Source organism: Daphnia magna, linkage group LG4 (assembly GCF_020631705.1).
Source record: "Daphnia magna isolate NIES linkage group LG4, ASM2063170v1.1, whole genome shotgun sequence".
In the NCBI taxonomy this organism is placed as follows: Eukaryota; Metazoa; Arthropoda; class Branchiopoda; order Diplostraca; family Daphniidae; genus Daphnia; species Daphnia magna.
The window spans coordinates 9992777-10013356 of NC_059185.1; the positions used below are offsets into that span (position 1 = coordinate 9992777).

The following is a 20580-nucleotide window of genomic DNA, read 5'->3' on the forward strand; positions in this document are numbered from 1 at the left end:
TTTGGTAAAACGAGAAATGTTGAAACTTACTGCGACTTGGTTCATACTCCTTGACTTAAAAGTTTGGCGAAATGCAAAACGAAAGACGAAAGAGTTGACGTATACTCGGGCGATAGACTCTTACAAATGAAGGCCAGCCCTTTCTACGCTGTGCCTTTTTATAGAGTAAGCGAACTAACAATCTTGGTCAAGACCGACAGTCAGCTTTCCTTTACAATCTCCTCCCACTGCAGTTTTTCCCGGCGCCATTTTAGGGTAGGCGGATGCCATTTATTTGACGTCACAACGACCAGCCCACCTTCTTATTTCATTTTTTACTTCGACGTTTCAACCCCGGAAATCATGCTGTGACCATGATGGTGGATAAATCTTTGCTGGGTTGTTAACTCAAAATTCTATATGGGAAGTATATTAAAATGCAATGAATGGCTTTATCGAATAAAATAAGAAGAGAAGATATGGCTCATGCCCTCAAGGACTTATCAACGGTCGCAGTCACAGTCACGTACGTCATTATTGCACCATCGGTTTCCACACGCGCGCTCATTTTGCTTTTTGTTCGTCTTTTACTTTTTTTGCTAACATAAACTTTAAGAAAAGAAAATCAAATGATATGGAACATTTATAAACATGTATTTATACATGCTGACCACTGAGTTATGTACAAGGGCGTACTGAATGGATGTTAACTCTATACAACGATTACCCCGACGGATGAATTCCGGGGCGTATGCTTCTCGCTGGGCTTTCATCTTCTTTTGTTTTCTTTATCCAGAAGGTGAAATCCAATCTTCTCTCTAGCATACAATATGGTACAAAACGTAAATCGATGATGACAAAATTGTGGCCGAGAAATTCAAGACATAAAATTTACATTATGTGGGGGGAGGGCTGTACGAAAAAACAAACAAAAATAAGGAAAAAAAAAAAAAACCGCCTGTGTGTGTGTGTGTGTGTGTGGAGTGTGTGTTTCAAAGAGCAAAATTCAAAACGAAAAAGAAAATTATACCGATCCATTCATTTCAATTATACACGGCGCGGAGGGATCAATGCGGCGGCGCGAGATCACAGACTCAGTGAACTCAAAAAGGTAAATTGTTATTCATTCACGTCAATGACACTGTTGATTTTTGTTGTGGCAACATATACAATTTAAAAATGATTGGGGTTTTGCACGCATGCGCTCATACATACATACACACAGGACACACACAAACATACAAACTAAATCAACAGAAAAGAAAGGCGTCTTTACACAACAGTCCGGAGGAGGAGCAGGGCGGGATGAAAGAACAAAAGTTTTTTTTATTAATTTTTTAATGTGAAGAAAAGACACGAGCATACAGTCAATAGGGAGGAGGAATTATCTTTTTTTTAAATTGTTTTGCGACACACTCGCTCGACGTTAATTTAAAGTTCAGTGTGTGACAGAAACGAACATTCTATGTGTTGATAAGAGAGAAAATGGTACATTAGATTAATATGATAACGAGGAGAAAACGGTGAAACAATGAAGAGAGAAAGGTAAAGTTAGATAGACAGTGGGCTGGATTCTGAATGAATTGAGCAAAAAGACCACAATAAAAGGGAGTGTGTGATTCTCTTCCGGATACTTTCCACTTATTTTTATCCTTTCTCCGAACTATGCTGTTTTGTTTTTTTAGATTTTAGTTTTTTTTTTAAGGTTTTTTTTTTTTATTTTATTTTAATTTTTTTATTATTTACTTTGTGTGTGTGTGTGTTTTCTTGAAGGAGTATGTTTAAGGATTTCAAACAGTGGCGATGATGACGAGCAGGTGGGCAATGTCCGTCACACGGTGAAGAAGGTCTGGTGTGATGCGAGCCAAACTATCATTGGCAAATTCGCAAGCCGGGAAAATGTGGACAACGTAAGACGGCTAAAACACATACAAAAAAATTTTTACAAAGAATGTCGATTGGATTAAATAGAGAATCGAAATTACCTGCTGAGAACCAGGGGCAGCAATGTTGACAATGCCGGCTGCCTGTTTCAATTGTAGGTAGGTGATGAATCCCTGTCGAAGATTATTGGACTGCTGCAGGACATCCATTGCATCACGACCGCAAGGTAAAGCTAAAAGGATGCAATGCTCTTGCTCCATTTGAACTTTACGCGCCACGCCTTCCAACTGTTGTTGTTCCAATCTCATGCGCTGGGCAATGCGTAAGGGCAAAGCCAGGCCTTCGGGACTACACGGCAACGATCCTCGTGCCACCAGGGGGTTGCCCGAGATGAAGTGCATCTGGACGACGGCGTGGTCGTTCTTGAGGGCCATCAGGCCTTGCCACATGATGGGATAGCGTTGCAGGAGGCTAACCAACGAATCGGCTTGAGGAGGAACCTGCGACGCGTGAGGTGGGGTTCGAATGGCTGGAGGGCGAACGGATAACGACGTGGCAGGCGAGGGGGCCTCACAGGCCAGGGTGGGTTGAGAAGGTGGATTCACTCGCTGCATGACTCCTGTGACACTCAGATGAGCTGGTGGAGGAGACGGATGGTACCCGCCGCTTTCTTCGTGAGTGTAGACGTGCGTCTGGCGGTGTTGGTGCGACGGCGATGGTGGTGCCATCTGCATGTGACCAGTAGGTGTTTGATGGTATGCCGAACCCGAAGAAGCCGGACGATGATGTTGTTGGTACATTTGCTGTTGTTGTTGCTGCTGCACGTTGGTATTGGCTACAGAGAATGGAACTGCAACGCAGCCTTGTAATGGCGATTCGGTGGTGCGGTGTTCACCACCCGCGGCCAAAGCTCTCAGATGAGAAGGCAGCGATGGCGGTGGAACGGCCCGTTCACGTGGATCGCGTTGCAATTCAGCTGCTTCCGCTGGATTCAGTGCGTGTTGGGGTGCTGGACCAGGAGAGAACGTCCCAATTCTTGCGAAATCAGGATACCGAGCGTAATATTGCTGATACAGCTGGTGTTGCAACAACATCTGCGGATTGACGCGGGACATGTCCGTCTGACTCGGAGAATGTTGGTGCGCGGGTGGAGGTGTTGGCAATTCGCGCAACATCGGATGAATTGGTTGCTGTTGCAACTGCTGCTGAATCGGCTGTTGCTGTTGTTGCAACTGCTGCTGAATCGGCTGTTGTTGCTGTTGTTGCAACTGCTGCTGAATCGGCTGTTGTTGCTGTTGTTGCAACTGCTGCTGAATCGGTTGTTGTTGCTGTTGTAATTGCTGTTGAATCGGCTGTTGTTGTTGTTGTTGCTGCTGCTGTTGTAACTGCTGCTGAATCTGTTGTTGCTGTTGCAACTGGCGAACTTCGGTTTCTTCTCGAGAAGGAGTGCTGGCTCGACGGACAGTCTCTTCTCGGCTCCTGGTCTCTGCTGCGGTGATATTGGGCGAGTGTTGCTGCTGGACTAGATGGTGCTGATACGCCGCAAAGTGGTGGGATGGCGGTTCGTTGGATGCGTAAACGGGTCGATACGGTGTTGAGACTGCGGTTGATAACGTAGCCCGACTGGTGGGTACCGAAGTGACGGATACTCGGATTGGAGCACTCGCCATCGGTGACCCGAACACCGGAGGTGCAGACGTTACCGCCGTTGGCATCGAATCGGATCTCGGGCCGTAAATCGGATACACCGAGACGCCGCTCGTGGTCGTCGACGATGTCAGAGGTGGACGAGATGTTGCCGGAAGAACCGAAACGCTCGAACCGGTTGATGATGACGAGACCTGCGTTCGCGTCAACGAGGGTGTCGAGACGATGGGACCAGGTTGCGATGACGAAGAGTACGCCCCTGACGAGTAAAGCGTCACAACGGCCGGTGGAGGTCGTTGAGGTTGAGATGACAGACCGGATAAAGCAGGCACAACAGCTTGAACGCTGGCCATTGATGGATGCGCCCTGCTGGCCGGCTGCTGCTGCTGTTGAGGGCCGGTCGCTCTGGCGATTACCACAGTGCTTCCCATAGTTGTTTGGCTCTGCATTGAATGCTGGGTCGTTGCTGCAATAGTTAACAAATAAAGTGAGTCAAGTTCAAAGTTATTCGCTTTCGAAATTATCGTCCATTACCATTTGTTGGACGCCCCAGAAGTGGAGCCGGTCCGCTCAATCGTCCACTACTAGCCACGGCGATGACCGTAGCACCGCCGCTCAAACTCACCGGCACACCGGCCGGCAATTGTAATTGTGGCGTGTGTGACTGTGGCTGTTGTTGTTGTTGTTGCTGCTGCTGCTGTTGTTGTTGTTGTGGATGCTGCTGTTGTTGCTGGATTGCCTGTTGTTGAATCGGTCCAGCTTGAGGCTGAACTTGCTGTTGTTGCTGTTGCATCTGTTGTTGTTGCTGAAGCAGCAATCCGTGAGCAGGAGCGTCTCTAGTGAGTGGCACCGCCGGGTAACTCGATCCAGACGAAGCAGCCGGACGTGCGGGAACGGGTGTAACAACTGTAGCTGACGGCAAACGGGCAACTTCTGTACTCTGCATCGGCGCCAGAACCGTCGCGGCCGGTGTGACAGTCGGAGTGATCGTCACCGAAGACGACGAGCTGCTGTGCTGACTAACAGACGGCGTGGTCAAGTTGGTCACGACCGGTAAACTGGCCGTCGTAATGGCTACGCCCGACGTGGTGGGCGATGGCACTTTGACCAACGATGCCGGAATGAGTGTCGTCGTGGCCGGCTGAGTCGAATGCTGGACAACTGGACTGGCTTGAGACGGTCCCGATCTCAGATTGAGGACGACAGTGGACGACGATGCAACCGGTTCTTCTGTCCGACGAACGACAACTCCAGCGTGCTGAGTTGGTAGCGGTTCGTCATGACGCCGGATGGGCGTCAAATGTCCGGTAACTGGATCTATCAATGTAGTGGCCGTTTCCTTCAAGGGTTGCGGTAGTTCAACTTTCATCACTGCCGGTCCAGGCGTCTCAGCTATCGCTCGCTGTTGAGGTATTGGCCCGCTCATGTACGAAGCCCTCGGCGATTGAATTCTCGGGCTGGACGGGGCGGCAAGCATCATGGGTGTTGCCAGCGCCACCGCAGGTGAATGATGATGACCCCGGACGACAGTTTCAATCGTGTCGTCGATGGTCGTTCTGGGATCAATCAATCGGCCTTTGAGCCCTTCGAAATCTTTCTTCAGAATGTGATGATTGATCGAAGGAGGTTCTTGAACATTTGCGACAAAGTCCACGACAGGTTTCTCCTCCGGTTTGGCCTCCAACGTCTTGTGTTCAAATGGCTTATGTTCAACGGTTTCAGGCACAGCAGGGAGCGCAGGTGGAGTCTGTGCTGGAGGAAGTGCTGCTGGAGGAAGTGGAGGAAGTGGAGGAGGAGGAGGTGGTGGAACAGAAACAGTCGGTAGGGTTGGTGCCACCGGTGGAGTCACTTCCTCTTCCGTGTCATAGAATTCGTAGACGTCCGCATCGTGACCTTCTAATGAGCTCTCACTAACGCCACGACTGGACCCTGATGTTCGTCCCCGAACGCGTCGGGTCCCACCTCTGGTCGGCGGGGTCTGATTCGGTTTCTTCGTCCGTTTGGAAGGACTTTGGGCCACAAAATGCTGTTCAGGTTTGGCGATGACATTGTTGACGACAGGCATCGACGGCAATGGCAAGTCGGGAGTAGCCGTCCGGCCACGATCCAACAAATCCAAATCAGGAGTTCTAGGCGATTTGGAAGAAAGATTAATATCGGGGGTCCTGGGTTTTTCCTTGAGAGGGCTGGACTCGTTCTCCGGTTGACATCTGGTCTCATCGATGCATAATTCCGGCGGAGAAGGAGGTGGAGTCGGCGCTGTTTCAACGGCTGCCGGTTTACTGACGGCAGACAAATGAGCCGCGCGCTGACTCTCCACCTCTGCAACGTCGCTGGAGCTAGAACCGGAATAAAGAGGGCACTCTGTCGGTCCGGCTGTATCTTCCGTGGAGCTTGTTCCAGCTTCGTCGATAATCATCTCGTCCGAGATGTCCAAATCGTTCTCACACTGCAAACTTTGGATAGCCTTTTGAGCCTCCTCGTTAGGCTGAGGAGACTCTTCTTGTTCGGGTGGCCATGTTGGCCGGACCAGAGATGCCGGGTCAGGAATTTCAACCGGCTCCTCCGGCTCTTCGTCCAATTTTTCTTCTTTGAAATCGTCAAACGTCTCAGTGAGCAATCCAGCGACAGCATCTTCCGTCTCCTGCTTCCAAATACCTGGACGGGCCACTGGTTCGGCGACGACGGTCGGAGTTGGAATTTCAACTGGAACAACCGGAGGTGGGACGACTGGTAGATTAGCCAAGACGGGGGAAGTTGATGGTTCCCATAATAAAGACGGCATGCTGAGTTTGGGCTCTACAGATTGATGCTCCGGCCGATGGACAACTTCCGGCAATGGTTTGACTCTCGGTGAAGAAGAAGCAATCGGAGCTGGACACGTATCACTCGGTTCGGTTTTGATGCTTAAGGCTGTCATAACAGGCGATGGCAAATCGAGACCCGGTTCCGTTTTGATCGTCACCGGCGGTGGTGGGGGCGGCCCGTTTTCACGGTGAGTCTTTCGGCTCTTCTTCTTCTTCTTCTTGTGCTGCTGCTGATCGACAACAACGACAGCCGGCTGGACCGCAATTATCTTCGATTCCGCTTCTTTTTTATCCTTCTCTTTTTGAGCAAGATGAGCAATGGCAATCAAAGACTCTTCCACCAATTTCGATTCGAGAGCTCGGCCAGCTTCTTGTAGCTCTTCGCCATCGCTTTGCTGTTCTTTCGTAGCTTCGATACTCGGCCGGCTCTTGTGATGGTGATTGGTCGTTTCGGTTGTGCTGGTCTCCTTCGATCCAGACTTCTTGCGATCTCTGGAATGCGATTCTTTCGACTTCTTTTTGCGCTGTCGGTCGCCAGTTTTGTCCGCTTTGTCCGTCAGCGGTGGAGATGGTAAACTTTCCGGCTTAGGAACGAGCGGTGCGATTCGTCCGCAATCCGAATCCGAACTGTAGACAATAGGCAGCCTGGGATTCGTTACCGTTGGCGCAGGAGTCGGTGGCACGGGGCGCGCTATCGGTTGCTGGTCATCCGAATCGTCCGACAACGGCCCGAAAATGTTTTCCATTTTCTCTTCGCCCCGGCTGCTGAGTTTGCCCGAAGTTGAATTCGAGTGATGCAACTTGCTGGACGATTCTTTTTTACTCTTCTTGACAGGTAACGAGTTGGATCGATCGACCGTTTTCTTCGGCTCGACGGGCGTCCGATTGATTTCCGGAATACTCGGCCTTCGCTTCACGATCGCAGCAGTTGGTTCTGCACGGACTTTGGGTTTAGGAGCCGGCTTGATTTCGGGCTCGCTGTCCGTGTCGGAAGAAGAAAGCAAAGGCTTGGACTTGTGACTGGACGGCGTCAGTGCAGGTGGATGAATTCGCGATTTGACAGACTTGGGTTCCGGCTGATCGAACAGGAAATCTTTCGACTTGGTGGATGGCATGATGGGCTCGGACTCGTCCGATGACGACGAAGACAATTTAACAGAGTTGGATGATAAAAGCGAAGCCGTTGCTACGGGTCTCGGTCGATTTGAACGCACAGGTCCGTCCGAATCCGAGTCAGATGAATCCCAGGCAATCTTCTTTCCATCCTTATCCCTTTTGCTGGTGGGAGCGGATCCTCCTGCTAAACGGGCCTGGCGGAGGGCACAGAACTTGTCTTGTTGTTGCTGCTGGACAGTCTTCCGCTCTTCTTCCTGGACGTTTTTGTTGCTGGAGTTTCAGTGAGCGGGCCTTGACTTTGTCGTACATGGAGAAATAGGTGGGCTCATTTTGTAAAAACTCGGCCAGCTCTCGGTCTGCTTTCTCTTGGTCGTTGGAATGATTGGAATCCGAGTCGTCGTCGCTGGTGCCTTTACTTCCGTCTCTCATCATCGAAGGGTGAGTTTCGTCGTCGCTGTGATGGCCACCTCTACCGCCAACACAACTGCTGCTACTGCTGCTGCTACTGTCGCTATCCGATTGCGATTTCTTCCGGCTGGGCAAGCTCGGTCGCGCTGGAGGTGCTGACGGTTTACGCGATAAATGTTCGCTCTTGGAGGATTTACTGCGTTCTCCATCACTTCGTCGCCGATGCGATGACGAGGCGCTGGCCGGTGACTGTGTTTTTTAAAACAAGAAAAAGAGAAAGTTAAACAATGAAATTACTACAACCAAAGAATTATTTTTACCTGATGTTTTGCCTTATACTCTTTCAATTTCATTTCCTCTTCCCTCTTTTTCTCCCTTTCTTCCTCTTTTCGCTTCTCACGTTCTTCTTCTTTACGTTTTTCACGTTCGCGCTCTTCTTCCCGTCTTCGGGTTCGATCCTTTTCACGATCTTCTTTCCTATCTTTTTTATCCTTTTTATTGCTGCTGGATTTGCTGCTCTTCTTGTCCGAATCTTCGCGCGGCGTCTTCTTTTCCGTTTCTATTTTGGTAGACGGTTTTAAGCTGCTCGTCTCCAAATCCTGTTTCGGTTTTTTGCTGACGGTCGTCGTCGTCGTCGTCGTCGTCGTCGTCGAAGAGCAGTGCGATTTAGAGGAATCCCGACGACTACTTTCCGATTTGGTGGTGGACGACTTGGTCGTCTCTTTGTTCTCCTTGTCGTACGTCTTACTACTCTTCTCCTTTTCTCGAGTTTCACCCGTTTTCTCCGATTTAACCCTTTTGCTAGACGGCGTTCCACCGTCGACACTGCGACGACGTTTCCCCGTTTCGTTGCAAGTCGGGGTCGCTGTTTGTTCGCCTGATTCGCGAGACTTCCGTCGAGCAAGGGCCGGATCAATCGTCGTTGGTTCTGTTTTGATGATCTCTTGTATCTTATTTCCGGCGGAATCCTTGGAAGAGGTAGTGGACGATGACGAAGAGGACGACGAGGATGAACTGGATTTTTCTTTACGGTGTGACGAACTGGAAGAATGCCGAGAACGTTCACTCGACTTGGCATCTCTAGACGAAGAAGATTTGGACGATGACGAAGACTCTGGATGTTTGTTACTCCGAGAGGGTTTCAATGGCGCCTCGACAACGCCCGTTTCGACTGCCGGTGCGGCATCCACCGGGCTGGGATGTGGCGGAGGCGATTCTTTGACTTCCAGTGATTCTGCGGGTGGTGGTGGTGGTGGAGGAGGAGGAGGTGGCGGCGGCGGAGGCGGCGGTAGGGAAGCCGGAGGAAGTGGTGGCGGAGGGAGATTTACAGGCTCCCGGATTTCCTCCTTATCGAGCACTTCCTCTTCAGTCGCAATCACCAGACTTCCATCCGTCTCATCCATCAAATCCTCATCCATCGCTTCGGCTGGATAAGAAAAATCGTCTTCTCTGGTCATTGGAGGAGGCGGAGGAGACGGACTCGGTGGTGGCGATTCATTGGGCAGCGGAGGTGGTAGCGGCGGTGAAGGAGACGGAGTCCTAGGTGATGGTTCAGCCGGCGATTTGATGACTTCGACGACCGGTGGAGGTGTGGCGGGCGGGACCACCTTTACAGCAGCTTGGCTATTGCTAGACGACGAGGTGTTGGTGATGACGGTGGGTGACGCTGGGACGGAAACGTGATTGACTACTACTGGACTCAATTTCTTCTCTTTGTTCACTGCTGGGCTGGCCACTGTGGGTGTCGTTGCGGTCGTTTCCCGACCACTACTTTCCAACCGCTTGAGATCCTCGTCAAAGACCGAATGCTTGGCCAGCAAGCAACGGACAATATCAGAAGGTTCTTGCGATTTCAGCTCCTCTAGACTCATTGGACGGGCTTTGCGCGTGCGATATCGTTCGGCTGCCGTTATCGGAGAGGCCGCTACCGACAGAGTGGCCACGGTGGTTACGGGTTGAGCCGTCGGGGCAGTCGGTGGAGCCACGACGGGGCCTTCACCAGACGAATGTGCCGAACGGCTGGACCACTGCTCGTATCGTTGTTCCCATTGCCTCAATTGTTCCGCCAGACTAACGGCCGTCGTACTTAGCGACGCCCTTGGAGAAGAGCCAGAAGAACATTCGGAATCGGACGACGAATCCGGCTGCTGTTGCGCAGTTTCCGGAGCTCCACCTCGAGGTGAACCAGGTACGGCAGCGCCTCGCGACGGACTGACTGAGGTGCCGTGCGGGTGCGGTATTCGGAACGTTCCCTCCGACGACGATGGCGTCCCGGATGCGGAAATCGAGGAGGAACACGACAGCGACGCTGTTTTACACGAGCTGACACCACGGCAGCCAGACAGATTGAGTTCTAAACCGAACCGAGGCAAAGGTAACGTCATGGGACGCTCAATAGGAACGCGGACCGGCCGTTCCTTGCGCGGATCCGTCGGTGGTTCATCGTTCTCGTCGCAGAGCGGAGTGCCCGGCCGGCTGCAACCTTGTTCCTGCTGCCGGCTCTTGCGCGACAGGGGTGTCTCCACCTCCCAAGGAATGATGCGCGGCAGGGAATGTTTGGTCGTTGTTGTGTTGGCCGTTCCATCGCCCGAACTATCCGTCGAAAGACGCGACACTCTCCGGCTGGGCCGGCTCAAGGGTTGCAACAGTTTCGGTGCTTGTGATGTCGTGCAAACAATCGACAATGCCGATGGGCCACCAGACGAATTCGACATGTGGCCGGCAAGAAGTGACGATGACTGCTGAATGCTGGACGGGAGGGGCTCGTTGGTGCTAACATCACTCACACCACTATCGCTACTTCCACTCAATTTTGATTTCTTTTTCTTTGATTTCTTAGAAGCGGACAATGTCGATTTGGATGCAGCCGGCCTCGATTCGACATCCGAAACTTGTTGTTCCTCCTCTTCTTCCTCGTCATCCTCATCCTCACCAGAACTACTTGCAACACCGTCAACTCGCTCTTCACTTAAATCGCGGATGCGCGTAAAAACATCCGATCCGTTTGTCGTCGGCAGAGCGGTAGCACTTCCAGTATCCATGCTTAATCCACTGCTACTGCTGCTACCACCACTGCCATAACGGCGTGTTCGTTCACGTTCCAGCGAGGTGTAGGGGGATCCGGAAGAGACTACATCCGGTTCGACCGATGCGTGCCGATGGATGGCCTTTTCGCAGGGCGAAGGCGACCGAGAACAGCGACGAGCGCTGATGAGATCTATGTCGCGTTCGCCCGTCAGGTCTTTCATTTCGCCGTCACGTTCCAACGATTCGTCCCGGCTCAAATTGCCGCCATGACGCGACCTAAAATATTAAAATTGTAACACTTGAATTTTCAACTGCTAAAACGTATGTATATATATTTTGTTTTTTGTTTTTTTTTTTAGGAAAAAGGAATACGAAACGTCCATTCAACCATCATGTAGTTGGTTAATAAATCCTTTACCTGGAACTGGAAGAGCCTGTCCGTTCTTTTGAATGTGTCGATGAACGGCTACTGCAAGACGGAGTGCGTACTGTGCGGCTGGACGTCGACGGCGTCGTGGCGGAAGGCAGCCTGTGTTGGATGGCCGATGAAACTGCCAAAGCAGCCGCTGCTGCCGAACTGCTGCTGTTATTCCTCGGTTCACGTTCGACCAACTCGAAAAAGTGCGCTTGACATTCGCGAGAAGCGAAATCAACCTGTAGTTTGCGTCCAGCTAGTGCCCGGCCTCTCAATTCCTGGACGGCAGCCTGGGCACAACTGACCTGATCGTAGAACACCAGGCCATTGAAACGCTCTCGATCGATAGCCGCATAAGAGACATGGCCAAAACGGCTCATGTGCCGGGCCAAGAACTTTTCGGCAACCGTCTCAGCCACCCCATGCAACCAAACGCAATTGGTTGGCATGGATTTGCCGAAACCGAGCTTGACGCGGGTATTGCCCACTTGTTCACCATCTAAATGCCGCATGGCTCGCACGACGGACGCAATGTCGGCGTACTGACAAAACGCGTAGGCGTTATTGTTGTTATTGTTGTTGTTGTTATTGGCGGCTGACGAGGCTGAAGCCGACGCATTGCCAACACCTCCACTGTTGCCACTGCCGGTACCACTGATGGTCGATGTCACTGTTCCACCAGCCGTAGCACTACTACTCGTGCCGGCCGAAGAGCCTTGGCTCTGCTTTTTTATATCGATCTCGATGATGGGGCCGAATGTTTCAAAAGAGGCTCTCAATTCAGCGGCAGTCACATCCTTTTCCAAATTGCCAATGAAAAGTGTCCGGGTGGCTTTCGGGTGGTACTCATCCAAATCGGCTTCAAGCGGTCGAAACTCGTTGTCATCTAAATCAAGTCCAGAATCCCATGGCGTCACTTCGATTTTACATCCGAAAAAGAGTTTGTCTCTAGACACTTCGAGCGCCTTGTCTACATCTTCAGCTTTTTTGAATCGCACAATCGCCACACGATCGGAACCCTGACCTGCCACTTTCACTGTCACCACTTTGCCGTGTTTCTTGTATTCGTGAAACAGGCCGTCTTTCAGACTAGTATCTGACGACCTCAACGGCAAATTGCGGACACAAATGGCCAATGGCCTGCGATCACCATCACCAGAGCCTGTTGATCCGGATGAATGGCATAGCTGGCCAGCGGGGGATGATGTGTTGAGGGCCGTCGAACAACCACCGGCCGACAGTCGGTGACGGGACGAGCGCGAATTCCGTGGACCAGCCGATGAGGACAACCAGCCGGGCGATCGCGACGAACCTTGTGAGGATCGTGAACTTCGACTTCGCGGAGAACTCGACGATTGGGCGGAACGGGGTGTCTTGTTCGTCCGGCTGGTAGCCGACTGCGGACTACTGGAACGCGAACTCGATCCACCTGGAGATAAGGTCCTCGATCGAAGTCGGGAGCCCGATGTTGATCTCGAACGCGAACGCGATGGAACAGAGGCCGAAGAAGCCGGAGAATGGGATCTGGAACGACTTCTGCTACTGCTAGGGGGTGTCCTCGAATCCGACCTGGATCTGGACCGGCTAGGAGATCGACTAGACATAGATGATAATAATAATGACAATAATTGAAAATAAATCCATCTGCAGCAACAAAGCGGTCGCCAAGGTAACAACACTGACGCAAAAGCGTGGCAAAAAAAAAAAAAAAAAAAATCGATGGGCTACCTGGATTTCCTCTTGCGGGCCGAGAGGGGTGTATTGCTGACACAAGCAGAGGAGGTGGTGGTGTTGTTGGTGGAAGACAAACCAGCAAGAGTGGGGACTGTCCTTTTTCCAGTGGTCGGTGTGCTGGGCAGCGAGTCAGTTTGCGACATGCGTTCCGAACGATCGTCCATACCGCCACCGTAGTCGGGCGGCGGATAACGACTTGAAGGTGGTCCAACTGGTTCGTAGGGATTCCAACTACCAGGCGATGGGCCAGTAACCGATCCGGCACCGGATCGAAAATGGCCAGAATTCCTTTCACCACCACTGTCTCGCACAAATGGTCCGTTACTATTCCGATAGGGTCGATCCCGATAATGATGGCTGACCGGCCCTTGTCGGCGGAGGAACGATCCGGACCCGTCCGGATCGCCACGCCGCTCAAAGTAATGACTAGATGGTCGGTCGTATCCACCACCACCACCACCACTTCCTCCACTGTTGTTGTTGATCAAATGCGACGATCGGCCAGCACTTCCACCGCCACTACTACCACCACCGCTGGGTGTATTGGACGACCCTAATCCAGTGGTTGCAGTAGTGCCGGGCGTGCGTCCCTGATCGCCCAATAATGGCTCATAGTAATCCGTCACCAGGCATCGATCGTCGAGGCTGTTCTCCGAGGCATGTGCCTTGGCCGCCGATTTAATGTCCATAAACGCCACTGCGGCACAATAGCCCGTATTGACACTACTGCCGACTTCTTCATCCTTGCTGGAACTCCTGGCCAGAAGTTTGACACTTTGCACGCGACCATATCTACAGAGACAACAACACAAGTAAATTTCAATGAGAAACAGAGAATTAAGACAAAAATGAAAATAAAATTTAAAATGGCACCAGATGGCACTATACTAGAAAACTTGTTGAATATTGACGTCATAGCTCTCAAAACCTATACTATTCCCTACTACAACCACCATCGTGAAGGTCATATATATACACGATACACTGGGAAAATAAGACACGGCCATGGAAATCAATAAATGTTCGATGGAGGTGAATCACACGACGACGCATTTCGTTGTACTGTACAACAACTCCACCCATCCAGAATATAAAGAATCATTACGTCGAATTCTAACCAGACAGAAAGAATAAAAAAAAAAAAAAAAGTTGGATTCTTTTTTGTGTTGTTTTTCGGTTGTATGTGTGATGAAACTTTGGAGAAAAAAGCCCGAGGCATAGAAGAAGAGGAGAAAAAACCGCAGAAGTGGCGTGACGGGCAAAAGAATGAGACGGACCCTATAGTGTGTAAGTACGATCGGTTGGCTGCGCCAGGTAACACGTCCCCCACCCCCCATTGATCACGGACAAAAGGGGATGAAAGAGCTGGATGAAAAAAATATAGAAAAAGAGGACAAAAATGAGGGGAGACAGAGAAAAACGGTGTGAGAGGAGATAGAAAATAGAGAGGGAGGGAGAGAGAAAAGAGACGCTACTACTCGGCATCCACACTGCTTTGGTTTCAAAGTAGCTTCTAGTTTATTTTCCAAATGTTTTAGAATTGTTAAGAAAAAACACCTGAAAACGAATCGTTACATGTAGAAACTGCATCCTATCGAAAACCCCAAGAGTTGCTTGACCGCAAAACGAGAAAGAAGTTTGGAAGAGAGAGAGAGAAAGAGAGAGAAAAAAAACGCCGAGACGCTCTTCGTCAGAACGATCGTTTGTATCTGCCATGACTGTTGGGTGTAGGATAAGGCAGCCGTTGCCCCCACCAAGCGCGCGTGTGTAAAGTCGGAGAATGAAAGAGAGTTGATGATGGAGAGAAACCCAAGAATGGATGGAAGCATAAAAAGAGGGAGACAGAGAGATAGAAAAGCGGAGAGAGGGAGAGAAAAGAGAAAAAGAGAGAGAACACACAAAGAAAATAGAAGGAGGTGGAAGGGGGTTGGGTGAGTGGGGAGAAAAAAGGGGTCTGTAGAGGACAAGTCCAAGGGGAAACGAGGGAGGAAAAGGGAGGGGGTCGTCAATGGCCGTTCGTCAAGAAAGGAAGCTTCGGCGCAAAATAACACACACATACACACTCACACACTTGATTCCTACTTTTCTATTCGGATCTTCTAAAAGGGAAAAAAAAATTAGGTACAATAATAACAAGATGGCGTCTACCTTTGGAAATGTTCACGAATCCGTTCCTCTCTAACGTTGTCTGGTAGGTTACCCACCCAAAGATGTCGCGTCTCTCTGACCATTTTGCACAAGACGGCTAAAACTCATTATAATCTCCGTGTTGGGGTCGGTTGGTTGGGCGTTTCAATTCATCAAATTTTCGTTGTCGTTGAATTGAATAAATAAGATATGAAAAAAAAACTAAAAAAAAAATCGTTGCTGTCTGCAACGAGGCCGTTGGGTACTACAGGAGAGAGCTCGTTTTCTACGTCGTTTTCTCTTCAGTATTGAAACAGGGCCATCACGTACAACACTAACACACGACACTGAAAGAGAGCAACGAAATCTGTTGTAGAAATACGCCGTTGTGAATATTTTGAATCTTTTTCGACGCGTTTAATGCGACAATGTGTTGCACCCAGATGAGAAACTTGATCACAACCGCACAACTTACTCGACGCGACTGACGACCCAAACGCAGCAACCTCCCTCTCGAAGAAAACCCCAAAGAGGGAGGGTGAACTAGCGTGACTAGCGCCGCGTAGCGGTAGATGTATGTATGTTTGGCCGTATTTTATGTTAGTTGGGACGCTATCGAGAAAGAGAGATGGACTGCAGCGTCAGTGAGTCCCGAACCGTTGTTGAGTACACATACGTTGTTCTGATCTCGTTGCGGAAAGTCGGATTCTATCAACGCTTATTTCAAATGTCTTTTACGAAGAAATCTGCACCATAGGATTTTAAATTTTTCTCTGGTTCTATCGACGAAAATCGCTTTCATTTTTTTATGTATTTGAATCGTTCCACCTTTCTTTATCGGGCACCTTAGAGACTTAATGTCGGTTTTCTCAAATCACTTAACTCTGAGGTGACAAAAAATTTACAACAAAAGAAACAAAAAAAACACATCTCTGAATGACATTAAAAATGGCTTTTTATTTCGTATCGTTATCGCCACATATTAGCGCAGACGAGTGCATACAGAAAGATAGAGACAAAGGATATGCCCATTTCGCTTCACTACCAAAACGATTTGGACTTGTATGAAACTTCGGCATGGCTAATCTATTTTCGGATGGAAAGGACAAGAAGATTACAAGAAATCACCTCCCACGCACGATCACCGACATATTATTGCGAAAGATATGTAACAAAATGAACAAAACCTAAAGAAAACGCAGAAAAACAAGATGGCGTCTTCCCGCCCAGCCCTTAGGCGGTTAGCAACAGCCATTGTGTGTGTGTTGTGTTTTCCTGTAGAAAGAACTCGAGCTGCGGGGCCAAGGGGAGGGCAAGGCAAGCTGTTCTCTCATGCCTAGTTTTCCATCGGCGTAAAGCAATACTTCAAATCCAATTTAATAGACACTCATGTCAATTTCTCCTCCAATTTCAAGAAAAGAATATTGACCTTATTTACGGTGCAGTGCAATTTGGATTATTTTATAGAGTTAAAGTTGACAAGGCGTTGGTTAGAAAAAAATGCTGACCTAACTAACAGGTGAGCAATGCTTTACCCAGGTTTTCAAGATTGCTCGCCAGAGGGTTTGGAAGCAAAAAAAAAGGAAACAACAAAAGTTCTGTAGCCTTAAAAAAATCCGATTTTTTTATTTTTAGTTTATTCTTTTCCTTTTTCTGAAAACAAGTCTATTGACGATCGGTTGGCTGCGCCAGGCGCTTCACCAGCTGGGGCGGAGTCTATAAAATGATGGTCGGCTATTGGTGGCCTGCTGGCAAAATGGTTGCTGGGTCGCCTGTCTGCCTCCAACGTTTCATCAGCCTTCTCCTTTCGAATTTTTCCGTTACGAGAGAATGAAGGAACTCCCCCCCCCCCCTCCTAATCCATATATAAATAAGTATAAAGCACAGAGCCATCTAGGCAACGGTAGTACAGTAGAATTGCCACACGATTGCTACTAGTATGCAAACGTAAATTTCCATGGCTATTCTCGTTTCTTTGCTTTTTTTTCTGCTTATAGTTGAAATCTGGAAGTAAGTGAGAGACCTGTTTTTTATGCCCGCGGATGTGTAATTAAAAACTTAGCCCGCGTGCTTTTTCTTTTTGCCTGAGGATGACTCACCATTAAACGGATCAAGGTCTAAAGTTCAGCGACTCATGCGCAACACGATCGGGTCGGAAGAGAAACTCGCCACATACCGCAAATGGCGTGCTGTACATTTACATCACTAAACCCCTACATGCGATGGAAACTTGGTTGTTTCGTTCACAAAAGATTGCTGTAGAATCGAAACTTTCGCCTGTTACCTACATCCGATAAGTCTTATCTACTAGGCAAATTTTTTTTGGGGGTTCCATTTTTGTTTTCTCCCGTTTGTCAACCACGATTTGTTGCTGTGGTTGCTTCAGATATTGCAACAACGAATGTTTATGTTCAAAATTTATCATCCCACTTGGTCACAACTAAATAAAACTAAAAATCTTTCAAATGAAGCTCAGCCAACAAATCAGAGTAGACTAGAATCAACAATCAAGGACTGTATTTCTTGATGATGGCGGATCTCTACTCCATCTATCAGTCGTTTTTACTACTACACCAACGGACTTCTACAACACGCATGCTTCAGCAAACCACCCCATCAATAAAAACTTTTTGCTAATCATGCTCGTTGGCTGGCTGAAAAGTTTCCGCGTGGCACTATTACGGAATTCCCTATATTGGCTGTTGTAATGGTTGCCCTTAATTTAAAAATATTTCGAAAATTTTAAAAAAGTTATCAAAACATTAAAGTGTAATAAGACAGCCTGGGCCAAAAGTTGTGAGCGGAGATTTATTTATTCCGATTACCAATCATTGATAATACATTTTTAAAAATTGTGTAAAATAGCTCGCTATTTCGTTATTAACAGTTTAGAGAGTTCATGGTAATAAACCCGTAATTTCTTTTCGGTTTACTTGTCTGCACGAGACACTCAACGTTGTATGAGCGAAAGCCATAGATAAAGCCATTATTGTCGTCATCAATGATTGTCCAGGCAAAAACAAGCGACGACGGGCGAACATTTTGCTTTATTTTTTTTCTTTTTACCTCAAACAATTAGTAAGAAGTTTTATTAATAGCACTTTTCACATACTTTTAAGTAAGTGTGTAAAAAAAAGTAATTTAATTTAAATTTTTTTGTTTTTATTACATGTAATCAAACGTATGTTAATAAAGTGTGTTTCTAATTTAAATTTTGGTAGATTTACTATTTTTTTAATTTTATAGTTACTGAAATTGTTTTTTTTTTTTTTTTTTTTTCCGCGGGTTTTTGTGCCTTTTCGTTTTTTAAAAATTTTTCTCAAAAAACTAAATAACTAAAAAAATATAGTTTTTAGCCAATATAACCTAGTTTATTTTGTATTAATTATATCTTATAAATATAACACAAAAATATATTATTATAAAAAAAACCCCCTTTTTGGTTTTTCCAAATTCCGCAAAATTCAAGTTGCTTTTTTAAGGGGACATTTTTTGGGGGCGCTGCAACTTTTACTCGTTTTTTTTTTTTTTTTTTTTTTTTTTTTTTTTTTTTTTTTTTTTTATTTTTTTTTTTTTTTTTTTTTTTTTTTAAAAAAAAAAAATTTTAAAATACAACCCCATTTCTTATTTTCTAATTAATGAAAATTTAATGCGATCCTACAACATTACAAAAAAGTATGGAATAGTCTCATTAATAATATTTTTTTTTTTTTTTTTTTAAAAAAACCCCCCTTTTTGGCTAGAAGACTATACTATTGGTGCTATGAATACAGAAGCCCCCCCCTTTTTCCTTTTATTTTTTTTAGGGTGTTGTTTACTATATGTGTATATACCTCGTACGGCACGTAAAGACCCCAACCTTGACTACCCACGACTTTTTTCGCGCATTTAGGCACACCCACTGTACTATGAACGTTATCTCTTATCTGCTACTAGTGCTACAGCCAAAGTTTCAGTTTCATTCAAGTTGCTGCTTTGGTCACCAAGGTTTGCTTAAACGATACTCGTGCATTCCATTTTTTCTTTTGAACGTGTTTGACCGCGTAACGAATAATTTAGATTGCGATCTCATTTTGAGGATCGTTGATTGTTTTTGAAATATTGTAACGTAATTTTTTGTAGATATGAAAAGTAATACGGTGAGTAAATCAGGTTGTAAGGAAGTACGAACTAAAATTGTAACCCTCATTTCTGCTTTTGTTTTTTGGTTATCTTTCAGTCTTCCCGGATGAGGGCGTCAAGCTATTCATCCTTTTTGATCTTGACTGCTGGAATGACATTCGCGTTTTTCCTAATTTACATCTACCATTTAATCCAACACGGATGGTGAGGATGGTGACATGGTGTGTGTTGGGAATGTAATCGCCCAACAGACGACGACAACCCGATCCGGCCGCCGGATGACTGCAATTCAGCTTTCGAAGATTAATAATAATTAATAATTTATTAATGTTTAGTGCAATTAAATGCCAACTGTTTATGCTAATCAGAAATAAAACCCAGATTGTCTTTTTACCAAAAATTTTTTTTTTTTTTTTTTTTTTTTTATCAATAATCGTTCAAAATTGCAAATTAATTTTTTTTCCGCCGTTTCCCCGTCAATGCGACGTTGCCACTATTCATAAAGGAATTTAAAGGGGGAAAACCGTTACACACCTGCGTCTGGTCGGATTGGGAACCCAATTTTTTTTTTTTTTTTTTTTGGATTTTATTTTAATTTTTGGGTTTTTTTTTGCCTGGTTTTTCCTCTGAAATTTTGCCCAAATTCCCCGACTCGGGAATCCAGGGAACCCTCTGCGGCACGGCAGACTTGCATTTCTGCCGATAAATTTTTTTTTTTTTTATTTTTTTTTTGTTTTCCTTTTTTTTAAAAAATTACCCCTAACCGTCGCAGGCTCTCGGTCTATTCGTAAAAGACAGGTGTTCAGACACTTATGGTGGCTATAGTGTACGTTCAACATTGAAATGGGCAAACCAAGCTGATGAAATAAACACACAAATTGACAGATGGGACAACCTCCTTTTCCCTTAATGAAATGCGCAAGAATGAAAATCGAAGTGCAAACTCGCTTGGCAAAATGCCTTCGTTATTAAGATATGTATTCGCTACATTCTAAGAAAAGGAACGTAGTATTTGCGTTTGTTTCATCGGACGGCAATACCTTAAATAAAGCTACCTAAAGCAGTTTGTTTTGGAAAAATCCTACACTGTTTGTTTAATAAATTATAAAAATTAAAAATCAACGGTAGTAAATGCTAGAAAACAGTAACTTAAGTGCCTCACCGAATTCTTTCGGGAAAAATGGTAATAACTACAATTCGATCAAGTCAGCCACGTCAATGGGTGTGTAAAACTTGCAATGAGTAGGTGAACAAATGCCGCTGGCAGCCTGCCAACATAAAACAGCCCTAACAAAAGATCTATGAAAAGCTAAA

General features: G+C 47.1%; 2 protein-coding genes and 2 long non-coding RNA genes across 5 annotated transcripts; 2 read left to right on the forward strand and 2 right to left on the reverse strand.

Annotated features, from left to right (window-relative positions):
- Positions 1–614: 614 nt before the first annotated feature.
- On the reverse strand, positions 615–7432 carry LOC123471602 (msx2-interacting protein-like). The gene is made up of 3 exons (XM_045173249.1): positions 4045–7432; positions 1965–3976; positions 615–1898 (listed from the first exon to the last, which is right to left on the reverse strand). The coding sequence occupies exons 1-3, from the start codon at positions 7430–7432 to the stop codon at positions 1770–1772; spliced, it is 5529 nt and encodes a 1842-aa protein (XP_045029184.1). The 3' UTR covers positions 615–1769.
- A 147-nt stretch (positions 7433–7579) lies between these two features.
- Positions 7580–15643, reverse strand: LOC116922018 (protein split ends). Its single transcript, XM_032928401.2, has 5 exons — positions 15166–15643; positions 13012–13809; positions 11287–12879; positions 8162–11144; positions 7580–8090 (listed from the first exon to the last, which is right to left on the reverse strand). Exons 1-5 carry the CDS (start codon positions 15246–15248, stop codon positions 7584–7586), a joined length of 5964 nt encoding a protein of 1987 aa, XP_032784292.2. The 5' UTR covers positions 15249–15643; the 3' UTR covers positions 7580–7583.
- Positions 15644–15720: 77 nt separating this feature from the next.
- LOC123471613 lies at positions 15721–18070 on the forward strand. 2 transcript variants are annotated; one of them, XR_006646411.1, is made up of 2 exons: positions 15721–16663; positions 16780–18070. It is a non-coding gene; the product is annotated as an uncharacterized LOC123471613 (long non-coding RNA). The 2 variants fall into 2 exon arrangements; XR_006646410.1 differs by having other exon boundaries at positions 16809–18070.
- A 958-nt stretch (positions 18071–19028) lies between these two features.
- On the forward strand, positions 19029–19655 carry LOC123471614. The gene is made up of 2 exons (XR_006646412.1): positions 19029–19283; positions 19364–19655. It is a non-coding gene; the product is annotated as an uncharacterized LOC123471614 (long non-coding RNA).
- Positions 19656–20580: the final 925 nt, after the last annotated feature.

What these genes read in the sequence shown, in the direction of transcription:
- LOC123471602 (XM_045173249.1), bottom strand. Translation starts at nt 7,432, where the DNA reads ATGCCATCCACCAAGTCGAAAGATTTCCTGTTCGATCAGCCGGAACCC. An exon ending in TCTGGGGCGTCCAACAAATG is followed by an intron (nt 3,977 to 4,044) that starts GTAATGGACGAT and finishes TAACTATTGCAG; the next exon opens with CAACGACCCAGCATTCAATG. An exon ending in CTGCCCCTGGTTCTCAGCAG is followed by an intron (nt 1,899 to 1,964) that starts GTAATTTCGATT and finishes TATGTGTTTTAG; the next exon opens with CCGTCTTACGTTGTCCACAT.
- LOC116922018 (XM_032928401.2), bottom strand. Translation starts at nt 15,248, where the DNA reads ATGGTCAGAGAGACGCGACATCTTTGGGTGGGTAACCTACCAGACAAC. An exon ending in ATTCGTGAACATTTCCAAAG is followed by an intron (nt 13,810 to 15,165) that starts GTAGACGCCATC and finishes TTGTCTCTGTAG; the next exon opens with ATATGGTCGCGTGCAAAGTG. An exon ending in ACAGGCTCTTCCAGTTCCAG is followed by an intron (nt 11,145 to 11,286) that starts GTAAAGGATTTA and finishes TTAATATTTTAG; the next exon opens with GTCGCGTCATGGCGGCAATT.